Genomic DNA, 14772 nt, shown 5'->3' on the forward strand with positions numbered 1-14772 from the left:
GGGAAAGGAGTTTCATCTGATTTGAGCTCTGCTATGGACCCAGGGATTACATGCTGGCTATCCATCCAGCATTCTTGGCTATCCATCCAGTTTTCTTGTTGCTGAACTTTTTTTTTTTGGAAGATGAGTTGAGTTTTACAGAAGTTGAAGGTTTTGTGAACTGAACATGTTGCAGTGAAGGCTGTGGTCTTTGTAGTGAGTGTTTGTAGTGTCTTTGTAGTGTTCAAGCCATGTGAGGTAGAGGTTTCTGAGGAAGGAGGATCTTTCTTAAGGCAGGATAGCAGCCAGTGATTAAAGCAAGCCAATGAGACAATTTATAGAGCCAGAAGCTTTTTAGTCTGTTTGAATAACTTTAACGTGAACTTAGTCCCACCTTTTTTTTGTCCTTTGAACTTGCTGTTTCTTTTTTTTTTGAGGCACATTTTTTGCTGAGGCACATGCGCAGGGGGCGTAAACTGCAATACTCAATAAAGGAAAGGAAGAATACAGGGATGTTATGACCTCCTTGTCCCTGGATGGATACTTATAATTCTAAGAAGTGGGCATAAAAAATTTCCTTACAAGCGAGCGGAGACAACGTGGTGGTCAGGTTCAGTCAGGTTTCTATCAACCCGGTGCCCAACACGACTTATTGTACTTGCTTAAGCGTTGTTATTAATGTGATAATTTGTGGGGACATCACAGCTTGGCCCACAGTTATTTCCATTTGTTTTTTGTTTGGGTCTAACTTATTCAGAATTGTTGTTTTATTAAGTCAATATTAAGTCATTTTTTTACTTTATTGCAAATTTGTTGGGTTATTATTTTTGTGGATATTAGTATTATTGTAGGACTTGACTGTTGACATTACACGAGTTGGACTGCTGGAATGGTTTCCAGTGAGAAGTGCTGTAGTGTAGTAGTATATATATGTTTTAAAAAAAAATATATATATGTGTATATATATATATATATATATATATATATATATATATATATATAGATATTATTTACTAAGATAGTAGTTAACTAACTGTTATTAGAGAGAATTAGAATGAGAATTAATTTTAAAAGGCAAATATTAGGCATTTATTATATTTATTCATTGTTCAAACCTAATCCATTTTCCCCAAAACATCTTAATAAGCATCTGGGAAAAAAGAAGGAAGAAAAGCCTTGGGCTATAAGCATTCACATGCATCCTAGAAGCATCCAGTTCCTTCTGCCATGCCTCCAGAAAGTGAACACTTTCTACAAACACCCTACTGATTGGACCAAGACTCTGACCAGCAGTTCTAGTGCTGCCTCCTTTGTGATCTTTAATTCTAGCATAGGACCCAGGCCAGAGGTTACAATATTTTGCATTCTTTCCTTGTGGCAAGAAATCTAAAACCTTGGACAGTGGTAGTAATTGTCCATTTTTCTGCTGTGTTGGGGGTTTGACATCTTTGCTGTTCAAATAGCCTGTTCAGACTGCAGTCCTTCCTTCTGCATCAAAGACTGGAATATTCCCTCCTTGAGCCAGGGTTGGAGAATGATATGGTCAGTACTCCATTTTTTGTGAGTTTTCGTGCAGCCTATTACAGTTTTGACTGTACTGATTTTATGACCAAGACCTCAGGTGTCGGCATGATTACATGATTAGACATGTTCCTATACGTACATAGCCTGTTTTTAAGGATGAGCTCAAATGGTCAGTTCTAGAAGCCTGATTCATTGAGGTAGAATTATTTAGACAACCCTTACAGGATAATCTGTTGAAGACAAAATAGACCATCTACACTGATGAGGACCATATGAATCCTTTTTGTGACCTCCTACTACAACTACTACTATTACTACTGTAAACACCTCTATCTTTTTAGGCTCAACCCTCCTCCACCACCACTACCCAAGAGTTTTACTTCACTTGGCCATTGTTTATAGTCTTGCCTACAGTGTAGGGCAGTACATGGTGTTGGGATGTTTCCAGGAGAGCAGTCACCATGGATCAGTGGGTTCTGAATGTTGTCACACTTAGGTTCTCTGCCAGAAAGTGGCCTGCTCAAAGACTATGCCTGTCCATGGATCAGTCCAGACTTGCACAGACTCCTCTCAGTAGGGCTATAGAGGCTGTGTCTCCTTTGCAAAAAGGGCAGTAGTTCTGTGAATAATATTGCAGTATGTTTAACTTTATTTTGTCCATGTAACACCTTTTAATCTACCTGTATTAAGCAAAGGCAGTTATACAGTTTAAAACCTGATGTACTCTTCCTGTACCTGTGACTACTGTACGGATTTTCTTACATGAGCACTCCATTTCTACATGAGCTAAGTAGTTTTGTGACTGTCCCGTTTTGGAATGAACAACTCATGTATACTTTTTAAAATTCTGATAATCTGGAAATTTCATTTTCAGAATATATTTTTCAAGTTGTCAAGGTTAAACATCCACTGTTGTACAAGTTTCTGTGTACACCCAACTGTTGTACAAGTTTCTGTGTACACCCAACTGTTGTACAAGTTTATGTGTACACCCAACTGTTATACAAGTTTCTGTGTACACCCAACTGTTATACAAGTTTCTGTGTACACCCAGCTGTTGTACAAGTTTCTGTGTACACCCAGCTGTTGCACAAGTTTCTGTGTACACTCAGCTGTTGCACAAGTTTCTGTCTACACTCAGCTGTTGCACAACTTTCTGTCTACACCCAACTGTTGTACAAGTTTCTGTCTACACCCAACTGTTGTACAAGTTTCTGTGTACACCTTAGCTGGGCTCTTAACCAACAACTTCTTCTGGTGCTTCTCATTTTTCATATTTCCATATTGGATCTCATGGCCTTCAGATACACTTTCTATTGCAGCAGACATGCTTTCTGGCCTTTAGTTTGTTTGACTGCCTCCTGCAACGTCATTCATTTTGTTCTGCTTTTGGGCATTCAGTCCTCTCTTTTGACTATTAATTGGGGGATGAGGGGCACTGACTGACTTCTACTGAATCTGCAGTTTGTTCACGTCACTAATCCTGTCAGGAGGAAAGGCGGTGTCCTCAGTTCATTTACTATGAGGGAGTCCTTTGAAAATTTAGGTTGTTGTCCTGTGTTGTAAACTTTGCCCCAAGCCCTATTTAATCTGCATATAATTAATATCTACTCCTCCATTTTGCTCTAGAATACCTGTTGTTTTTAAAGATTTAATATGTGTGTAGTAAAGAAAATTCATTAATGTGGCATAACACTTGAACATAAATGTGTTGATGCCTGTCTATAAAATGTTCTGGCACAGCAGGATTCCTAAGGCTAATATAAGAGCTGCCTTCAACAGTATTTTAAATAAATGCTTAGATGGCTTTTTTTTCTGTAATTCTGTTGCGATCATTTGATTTTCTGTCCTCATAATTGTGAGACTTCTAGTTACTGTTAGTAGTAATAGTTGCCATACCAGCAGTATTTCAGTTAGAAACCACTAACAAGTGTCTCTTGAGTCAGTTGCATTTTTATTGTGCCTTTACTTGGCATCTGTATTTCACTAAATGTATGGCCGACAGCCTCAACACATTTATTTCATGTTGCTGCTACTTCCTTCACTGTTCTTGGTTTGTTTTGCAGGATAGTATCATTTTCATTATATACAAAGATTTGTGCAGGTAAAATGGTGTAGTTTTAGTCTTTAATTTTGTATTGTGCGAGTTTTACTTGTCTGCCTTCCTTCCTCATATCCCTTGAATGTTAAAATCTTGCAAGGCTGTATCCACAGCTTCTTTTTTCACCACCTTCTTCTTCATAGCTGAACATTTGAATCATTTAACCCATTGCTAGTATTTGTAAGTTTATCTTGTTTATATTATGTATCTCTGAAGCAGCACTGAGGTCTCCCATTTTCTTGCTGCTGTGTTTTACAGTTGTGTAATTCTTGTCTAATCAGTCACATCTATCTCCTCTATTAGTGTTGGTCTTCTAGTACAAAAAGTCAAAATTAAGTATTTTATCTATAATGTTTATGGTGTGTGTGTGTGTGTGTGTGTGTGTGTGTGTGTGTGTGTGTGTGTGTGTGTGTGTGTGTGTGTGTGTGTGTGTGTGTAGGGTGGGCTAAGGCAAATGCATATACAATAGTTTTATATGTATTTGCATAACCACTTAACTTTCCATTCTGTTCGTGTTCGCTGCATTCACTTATTTCTACTGTATCACACTAATATTTTGTCTTATTTATGTTAAATAATTTGGTGTATGTGTATATTTTTGTCATCATCATGCAGTGTGTAGTACGTATTTTATTCCATAATAGCCACATACAGACGGGTTTAGCATAATGATCCTTTTTTACTGTGTAAAGTTGTCTGCATAATAATACTTTTATTACAGGTCCTTCCCACTTCTGTTGCTGTTCCTGTTATAATTTCATACTTTCTATCTTCAGATAGTTCTTTTTCTGTTCTAATTTGTGCTGAAAGTCTTGCCTTTAGTTGTTGTGTCTTTGTCTCGATTCTCTTGTAAATATGTTTTTCCCTTTCTTTTTCGTCTTTATTTTTGCTTCCCCTCCGCTCTCACTTACTTCATGGTTCCCAAATGCCTGCTCACATGATCCCCATCCCTGTATCTTCCAGTGCTTTGATGGCTCCCTGGTGTAACCCACAAAAGCAGGACTCCCTTGCTGTGGAGTAACTGTTCATACCCTCCTTGTGGATGCCTTCACTGTATGACAGGTTATGGCAGCAACACCATTAAACATTGCAGAGTGGGCAGGATAAGTGAGGAGCCATCTTCGTGTATCTCTGTGGCTTCATTATGAGGCTTTTTCCTGTGCCTTAATCCATGCCAGTGTAATGGCACATGTATTAGACTGGGTAGCTGATGAGTAATGGCCTTGGGGCAAGCTGATTCCAGCTGTTAGGGAATCCCATCTCAGCCCTTCCACATGCCCTCCCTGGTGATCTCACTTTTCTGAGCTCCAGCCACCAACAGCACTCAGCGAAAGCTCTGCCCAGCATGCTCCCTGTCTGAAGATAGGCATGTGTTTCCTTCCTGACTACATCATCAAGTGTTTGAGTCACTAATTGAATTCAAGTGTCCAAGACCACAGTCATACCTTTTATCTCCAATGACATTTCATGTCATGTTAACTAGATGATATTCTGGACAAAGACAGATATTCATTGTTTTATTCTTTGAGGCTCTGCTCAATCCATTTCAGGGTTACACTGGAACAGGAGCCTATCCAGACATTCACCAAAGACAGGTTAGAGGGGACAATCAGGAACAGGATACCCATTCATCACAGGGCACACATACGCACATTCATTCTCACTCATTACATAGCCTTATAGGCAGTTTGGAGAAATGGCAGCACACCTTTGGTGCATCTCTGGAATTTGGGAGGAAATCAGAGCAACTAGTAAAAACCCACACTGTTCCAGTGACCATGTGGAAACTCTGCACAGAAGGCATCCCAGCTAAGAACCAAACTATAGAGTCAAGCGCTGTTAAGCAGCAAGACTAACCACTGTGCCAGTTTGCCACCCAGACATAGGTATTGTCAACCGTTAAACCTTCTCTGCCTGTCTTCTGTTTTCTATAGTACTACATTTCTCCGTAGTATTTTTTTTCTCTGTTTTCTCTTAAGATTTATTTTTTTTTTGTTATTTTTCCAGTAATAGTGGCAGCTCATAACTTTTCATATGAAACTACACTACTGGCAGAAAATATGATTTTTTAGCAAAAAAGATTCACATTTGAACAAACTGCCAAACATAAAAAGTACCACTGTTTAAATAAGGTGAAAGAAAAGTCCCTTCACTTTCTAACTGGAAATTTAAAAACCTGCGTAGCTGAATACATTATAAATTGTGGTTAATAGCTTATAAAATCTGGTTGTAAATGTCTGTAAATGAAATTAATGGGTACTGTTGCAACACTGATAACTAAGTAAACTCAGTGTAATTTAGGGAGTAGGAATTTTTTGTGCCTAATACTCACAGATACTCAGCTTAGATCTTGCACTGCTTCCCTAACCCACATCAGTGGTAACATTCCCTCTACAGTCATTAGTGGCCTTATGTGAAATGGAGACCTTGGCAAAGGACTACATGATGCCCCCATCTCACTGCCCAGCAGTGCCCACCTGGTTTGCTGTCTTCTACAGGTAAGTTGGTGGAAAACCAGTTCACCCATGGCATGTCTTCAAGGATTGGAAAAACCAGATTACCTGGATAAATCTATTCAGGATTCGCACAGAAAGAACTACAGCCAAGAACTCAACCAGAGAATCAAGAGCAATGAAACAGCTGTGTGCTGTACCATTATGCCAATTATCATTTGCTTTCACATACATCCTGCCTAGGCCACCAGAGATAGCCACTCATTATGTACTGTACTAATTTTTGACTATGGAATATGAAAGAAGTTCTGGCCAACTAATTGTTCTTAAATATGCAGTATCACCCCTCAAACACAAAGTCGCATATAAGAATAAGTCATAACAGTGATATGTTTACAGTGATTTCAGTAATTGCATGATATTTTATAACACTAATGCCACCATGCCAGATTAATGACTGTTTAATAGCAATAAAAACAATAGGTACAAATCAGTTTTATTCCTGGACAAGCCTCCATGTCCATCAGTTACTGAAACTTTCTGTTTACACATTTGATGTTTGATTTTGTAAAAGAAAGGGAGTCACTCAAGAGCAGGTTCAGGAAGGAGCTTGAACCTTGTCTATCTGCCTCACAGTTTCATTTGGATTATAGTACTTCTGCCTTATAGACTTTGTCAGATCCAGAAAAACTGTAAGTTCCTTTACACATTTAGTAGTCTGACGAGATCTGTAAGACAAAAGAGCTATAATCCAAGTAACCCTTCTTTAAATGAATACTGACTCAAGAAAACCTATTTTGAAGATTTGAAGGGATTTAATATGAAAACTTTGGGATAGAAGCTAAGGTTCACTCTCCTTCCTGAACCACAACCTGCTTTTGAGCTTCTCCCTTGGGACCTTTACTTTCATTGTGTACAAAAAAAATGACCACAGTAAATATTTCCACTTACCTCACACAAATACACATTAATCATGCATATTCAGAATGATGACTGTTTAACTTAAAAAGATGATAGCAAGGCCACCCATTTGCTTCCACAGACTCCACGTACCCAGCAAATATGTCTACTTTTGCTGATCATGTATACCTTTGATGTGTGACTGTGGTTAAAAATACTAATAATGGCAAAGTTAAGTATTTCAGTTTTGTTTCACACAAACGCTGAGTGGCCACAGATAAGTATTGTAACTTATTTCACACAAATACAGATTATTCCTGCAAAGCCAGAATAAAGGTTATTTAAAGAGTTCTGCAAAAGTCCAGTGGTGTTTTTTTATTGTTTAAGTTGAGCAAATGTGAAGAATGTCATTTTATTGTACAGGTGCCATCTTACCTAGCAATCATAGCCACTTTGTTGACCAGGTACTCCTCTTATATCTTACTATAAAAATAATAGTCACAGTAATGTATTTCAAGTTGTTTTACAAAAAAACATATAATAGCCACAGTAAAGTATTCCAAATTCACACTGTTTAAATCAGTCATGTAACAGAAAGGTCAGTTTTATAGAGTCATCCACAGTCATCCTCTCACCCAGCAGTTGAAGCCACCTTGCTGACTTTATTCATCTCAGACATCTGATTTTGGAGAAAAATAATGACCATAGTAATCTGTTTTAATGCTGAGTCACACAAACAGTGCCACAATATTCTGAATTGTCAACTTACTTCTTACAAATCATATTAGTTTTGCAAAGCCTGAATAATGAGCTAATGACAGTATTGAGCCATTTTGATTCACAAACCACTCCACTACCCAACGATTATGGTACTTTGTTGTCTACGTGAGTCTCTGATGTTTGACTGTAATAAATTAATGCTTTTTCACAAAAGCACAGAGTTGCTTGCCAGCCACAGAGAAGTACTCCATTTGACCTGTAAAACATCCACTTCCCATATCTGGTTACTGGCCAGGATTAAAAAATAAAAAAGTGTCATACTGCTGCTCTTGCCATGGCTAATCTGTTTATGCCATCGTACACCTCAAGCTGCTACTCTTTCTCATAGCCATGTGGGACCTCAAGGAAATGAAAGTCCACAGATTGATTGATTAGGTGTACATCACCTCTTTTACAGGGCACTGCATCTGCTTGCAGCATTCATAATAGTTGACCCTGCATCATAAAAGAAAAAAAAACATACAGATATCGAACATTTCTTTTTACTGTTGTTGCTACTCATTTGTTACATGTATGTTATAGTGTACATAGTGCCCACTTGCTGATGCCCTGCTTATATGTCATTTTAGGGAACAGAAATCCAAAAAAGTTATAAAGCAGGTCAAGTCAGGTAGATGTAACAACTGTATCTGCAGAAGCATTTCAGAATTTCATTTAGTTTTGTTAACTGGTAAGTGATCTAACCCTTCTCACACTTTTTTTCATTCATGACCTGTGTCTCAAGAGCAAGGATAAGTACATTATACATGAATTGTTTTAAAGAAGATAGTCATACTGTGATATATTGTACTGAATTTGCACAATAGTAGTGTAAAATAGAAGATAAATGAAAAAACAGTGATATTACCAGAACATTGAAAAGTATCCCACTTCATGCTTTAACCTGGGAAGAATAACCTGTAACTAGAGTATTAAAAATCCCATTAGTTGGAAAACCTTGATATTGCATTAAGAGTGTATGTGTAAAATCAAAGGCTTGTCAATGATTTAGGAATAACACTCATATGTAATCCAAATATAGAACAAAAAGAGATGAGAAAGAACATAAGCTCTTTAAAATTTATGGAAATGTATAGCTTTTTCCTCTTTGGTACTTCACAGAACAAGTTGGGATTAATATTATGCATAAGACTATTACAGTCAAATAAGTTTCAATTTCGCATAGGCAAAACGTGGGACAGATGGTGGCATCTTTCCTTCACATTTTCAAATCTAGTTCAAAAATCATTTGACCACACCTAGTCACTAGTGAAGCCTAACTATATATCTCATAGGCCAACACATCTGGCATAGGGTACATCTCATAAGTCAACACATCTGGTTTAGGGTACTAATCTTAGGACATACTGTAAGATTTCCTGTACTTCCTGGAAGGAAATGTGTCCCTTTAGTTCCTGCAAACATCTGCTTCAGTTTTTCAGTACAGTGACAATACTCCATTCTAAGACCAGACCAGTATTTCTCCCCTAAATATTATTTACAAATCTAGATAAGCTGTTCTGGTGGTGTTTCCATTGTATCTCTCTGCCATCTTTTAATGTTTCACACTGGAACCTTTCTGTCCATTGTAAGAATGGCACATCCTTTGTATCTGCACAGTCTGCTTGCCTTATCCTTAACAAAAATTCCTGGTTTCCTTTAGTCTGTGCTCTTCATGTATGTCTGTACTTAATCTTCATGAGCTAAAATAGAGAGGCCAGTTATTTGAAGTTTATGAGGAGGAAGTGTCTGGGGCTTTGGTTGTAGTCATTTCTTACCGAGTATGATCATTCAAAATGAGAGATTAGTGAGATGCTTGAGTACTTAGGTGGATAGCTCCCTCACATTGTAATAGTGGTTAGAAAATCTTTTTACATTGTACAGCTCATAGCAAAACGTATTTCATTTAGATTAAATGAGATCCTCATTTAGGGTCCCTATCAGTTTATAGAATGCACTACTTACAGAACACCTCTTCTTCAGACTGTATTAAGCGAAATTTTATTCTATCGAACGATCGTTTCAGCGAAGTTTTTCCCAGGTGGAAAAAACAGTGGGCCATCATTAGGGATTTACCCTTTTCCCCACTGTACTGTGATCTCGGAGTTGGTATGTTTAGTTAGAGGGGGTGTGGGGGGGTGCAGCCTTCCACCAGGGTGGGTTTTAAATAGTGCTGTTTTTGTTGTGGTTGTTGGGTTGGCCAACTGTTTTTTCCCCTTGGAAAAACTTGCTGACACAATTGTTCAACGGAATAAGATTTTGCTAAATAGAGTTTGACAAAGAAGTGTTCGGTAAGAAGTGCATTCGATAAAGTGATATAGACCCCCTCATTTCATTGTATTCTACACTTATTAGACCCATCCTTTTGGAATGTACTTTACAAAGCTTATCAAGTAATTATAAAGACCTAAGAGGTCCTTAACTAAAAAGATCAGCTTAAAAGACCAAGGAAGACTGTAGGCTGTATCTCTATATTCAGTATCATATAGACTCCTTAGGGGTGATCTGTGCCTTGCTGATAGGTTCATAAGAATTCCAGTACTCCAATGGCTTTTATACCTCCAAAAATCAAACAGTTCTAGTAACACTAGGGCCAGAGACCTAACAAACGTTCTCTCCATTGTCTGTTTGCCTTTAAAATTAGCTGAAGCAATGATTTGTATTTTCTTTTCAATTCCTCTAAATATGATGGATATATGAGAAAATTCCTCAAGGCCAAACCAAAGCCCAAAGAGTGCGCAAATATAGCATGAGAGTGGTGTGTGACAACTGATCCTAGTCTTGTGTCTGATTTTATGACCTTATATATAAACTTATGACATATATAGTCCCACCTGATTCCCTCAGAGAGAGGCCCATGTCCATGAAAGATGCATCATGACTGACTGGAAATGCTAACTTAGGGGTGTCTGCCTGCCATTTCCATCCTAAAGCATCCACCACTGGTCAGTGGTTTGAAAAGGGGAAGGAAGCCTATTGAAACAGTCATAGTGCAAATAATATAATCAGAATATGCTAATCCTCTTCCTTCATAATTTGCACCATCCCACTGATGCGATGATGAAATCAAAAAAATATAGAAAAGCAAAATAAAAGAGAAAAACAAATGGCATCCTAAAGGTTAAATGCACATACTTGAGTCATATAAAATGTAATTAAAGGGGAAATCTTAGGTTGCATTATGAGTTCTAGATTAAGGTGTCTGATGCAGATTCCATGGTTCAGATCTGACTTCCGTTCAAAGTCTGTGTGGAGTTTGAAAGTTCTTTTTTTGAATTTTGATGAAGGACTAAACTCTGTTTATCTTCCCCTTTCTCTTTCCAGGCAGTTACCATCTCCCACACAGCTGGAATATTCCCTATTGTTTATTTTACTATTACTTTCTGTTGGGCTTTTCACTATAAAAAAATCCCTTTTATGGGATTCAGATATTTTTAGCTCTCTTCCTCCTCCTCTGAAATTAAAAGTCTCTCCACCTTCCAATGAGTTCAAATACAGCAGAGGAACTGATTGATTTTCCTCCTGCAATTTTCTAAACGTCCTGATGTGGGACATGCACTGCATTTATCCCTTATTTCCCTTGTCATTGTCAACACTTACTAATACTATATTCCTCTTACAGACGTCAACATACCAAAACATTTGACTGGTTTATATTTATTTTGTTGCAACTACTAGTATATTATATTATATTAAACCCTCACCAGTTGCTTAATAGTTTAATTTGATGCTGTTTGGATTTACCTGCTGATATAGTTTTATTCTCTGCATGCATCTCTTGTAAGAAATTGCTCGTGTTAAACCAGGTTTACTAGCTACCTGCAGTTGTCTTGTTTGAAACCCCTCTGCAAATGAGTACATTATCTGGACTGGAATGGTTTCATCTAAGTATTGAGGATAAGAAGGGTTTACATATCATCAAAAATAACCCTTTCCTACTGCACAGTAACTGAAAAGAAAGCTTATTTATTTTCTTATATTGTTAAGCACCTCCAGATACTCAGCCTAGACACTTACAGATAATATTTGAAATGCCATAGTTGTGTTTTTGCTGTTAATGGCCTGCTCTGAGGGAAACATTTCACTCATTGTAACCCTGTATCAAGGTTGGTTGCCTTGTTGTCCTTACCTGCCCTTGAACACTGTAGTGAGAAGGAGAGAATGATTTAAGTTAAGAAGCCACGGTGTACATGCTGCATTACTAATAAGCTTTTCTGCTCTCTTACAGCTCAGAAATGGATGTATGGTGGACTTGACAATAATGTCTTCCTTCAGTACCTAGCTTGGGTCACCTACCCCGTAGTGTTGATAACTTTCTCAGCTGGATTTGTTCAGATCCTCGCTCCGCAGGCGGTTGGTATGTAGTTTGTCTTCTTCTTGCATAGCTGGTGGATAGCAGTAGGAAGTACGAAAGGCTAAACTCACTGTGACAGTTTCTTTTAAGTTAAATCATTTGAGCTGCTGGGTAGATTTTGATACTGTAACACGAGCAATTGTATACTTTTAAATCCAACTATTGCATTTTGCTGTATGTACTTTCATTTTCTGTTTATTTGCAAGTCAGTAGGGAAAGCTTGAGGAATTTTGGGATCTAACACCAGAAAAGTTTTTCCCTTGTATAAACACCTTTGGGAATGCAAAGTGTACTGGATATAACCTTCCTTTAGAAAGACTGGCAGAGTGTAGGCTTTGTGATAAAGAATAACAAACATGGTGCAGAGTTTATAGCAGAAGACATATAAAAGATACACCAAAGTAACATGGTATATATAAAGATATATACCAAAGTAACATATGTATATATTTTAAAACAGGACAAGGGAAGGGGACATGGTAATAACATTCAGACACCTCAGTGAAATTAACACAGTCCAGAGAACATTTTCTTGTAAAGAAGCATGTGAACAGGAGCACAGAAGTTAAATAAAGTGACAAGATGATTTAGAAAAATCACTGTGACTTTTTTTTTTTTTACTGAAAGATGGAGCAAGCGGCTGTCTTGATACAAGTGTGTGATTTAAAACCGCATGGAGCTGACATAAGGCAGTTCTCTAGTGGTATCATCAGGTAGCACAGGGGCCCAATCATGTCTACTCAGCATGAGTACCACTTCATGCCTTCCCTGAAAATATCCAAGCCCGATTAGACTATTCTGTTCATCAGAACAAGTATGTAGAAGTTAAAACTGGATTTTCTGTGTATCCACTATGTAGATTCTAGGAAAGCAGGGGATGGCAGGCCAAGTGGTCTTTAGGATTTCTCTTTTCAGTGAAAAACTTCTGGTCAAGCTGCAGATGTTTAATAGTTACGACAAACATCAGCTGTAGTTGAATCTAATAGAGTAACTTGCACCAAAAGGTACATAGTCATGTATACTAGTCTTACAAACACACATTCTCAATTTTTATTTAATATTGGAATAACATAGTATTCTTAAGATAATTGTTAATTTTACAGAGTGCCATGCTTATTTATAAGCTTGCCTTTAAAATGTCATACTATAAAACAAAATAGGTAAGACAGTGCAACCAGCAGACTGGCTGACAGTGATGGATGTCCGCATATTTCTGTTACCGTAACACACAATGTTTATGTGCTGGTGGTGCCTAGCCTGTGTGGCAATTTCAGGATGCACTGGGACATTTTTATTTTCAGGTTAATTATTTCTAAGGGTAAATACTTCAATAAAGAATAGCAACTGTTGAACAGCTATTGTGTAAGAGTACAGTAACAGACAGATGAGTACTTGTATTGAAAAGTGCTCATCTAACTGTTACTCTAATCTTATACAATATAAGGAATAAAAGGACTAAACCTTCACCCATTGTCTTCAGGCTACTTCTTCATGATACCCTAATAGGAATGTCACTTGTTACTGTGACTAACAACTTACCTCAATACAGGATAAAGTGAAGGAACCACTGACCCACAACATCCAAATACCCCTGGGGAAGGACTACAACCAGCTGTGAAAACATCTCCACAGACCAGCCCAGTTCAGTGGACTAGACATTATTGTTGCCATTACATATCCACACTGGTAAAGTAGCTGTGGTTATTTTTATAGATTTACACCCTGGCTTTTCCCATACAGGACGGTCCACAATACGTCCTTGGATCTAACTGCACAATTAGGTTTATGGTGGGGTTTTCAGATTTCTAGTTTATAATGGGTATCCAATAATTTCTTGGATGAACTGATCCAAGTAAAAATAATTTCTGTCATAGCATTATAAGCCTATTGTAGACTCTGGGTGTTATTGGAAAGTTCATTTGCCAAACATTCAGGGTTTTCTCATAAAATAAATACATATTTTTCATAACTGGCAATTAATTTGGCAGAACACTGAAAAATGATTGCCTCACCCAAAATGTATTGATCCGCAATCTGTTATTATATGATGCTTATTTTCTACCCGATACAGACAGCAGTATATAAATTACATTTTCCATATTACTTAATAAAACAAATAAGTTGATTACTGACTTACTCCATATTTTTTGGTCTTGTCCATGTCTAGATTTGAGCTCCATATTTATAAAATTAGATGGTTTGTAGTCAATTGTATGAGGAAGTTTTATTATGAATTCTGGTATTTATTTATCATATGGGGTTTGATTACCTTTTGGTGTCTATATAGTACTGACAGCTAATTTTCTATGTATCAGTATAATGCAATACTTGGTGTGCCATAGTGTATCACCACTGCTTATTCTGGACCTTATATTTCAGCTTTTATGAATAAAACTGACACATACTGATAGATGGTCAGAGAATATAGTTTAATTTAATGCAATCAGCTATATGATTATAAATCTGTTTTATTGTTTTACAGTGATATTTTATTGATTGGCTTTAAATAAAGGCATACAGAATGTGGTATTGTATCTTAATCTGTCTATACAAAAGTTTCATTATCAACAGTATCATTGGTTGTAAATTATAACACCGCCTGCTATGTATACCTTTAAACAATGTACGAGTTTTCCTGTTATGTTTAGTATCATCATGGGTTATTTAATTTATTATATTTTTTTTCCATAACCAAGAATCGG

At 37.3% G+C, this 14772-nt stretch overlaps 1 protein-coding gene across 1 annotated transcript in view; it reads left to right on the plus strand.

The window, feature by feature from the left end:
- Nucleotides 1-14772, plus strand: part of CLCN2 (chloride voltage-gated channel 2) — a 2181634-nt gene that overhangs the window by 206174 nt on the left and 1960688 nt on the right. Inside the window, 1 exon segment of the mRNA XM_044070805.1 lies at nt 11945-12073. Within this exon segment, the coding sequence (XP_043926740.1) occupies nt 11945-12073 (129 nt within the window).

Source organism: Protopterus annectens, chromosome 4.part1 (assembly GCF_019279795.1).
Source record: "Protopterus annectens isolate FY-2018-M chromosome 4.part1, PAN1.0, whole genome shotgun sequence".
NCBI lineage: Eukaryota > Metazoa > Chordata > Ceratodontiformes > Protopteridae > Protopterus > Protopterus annectens.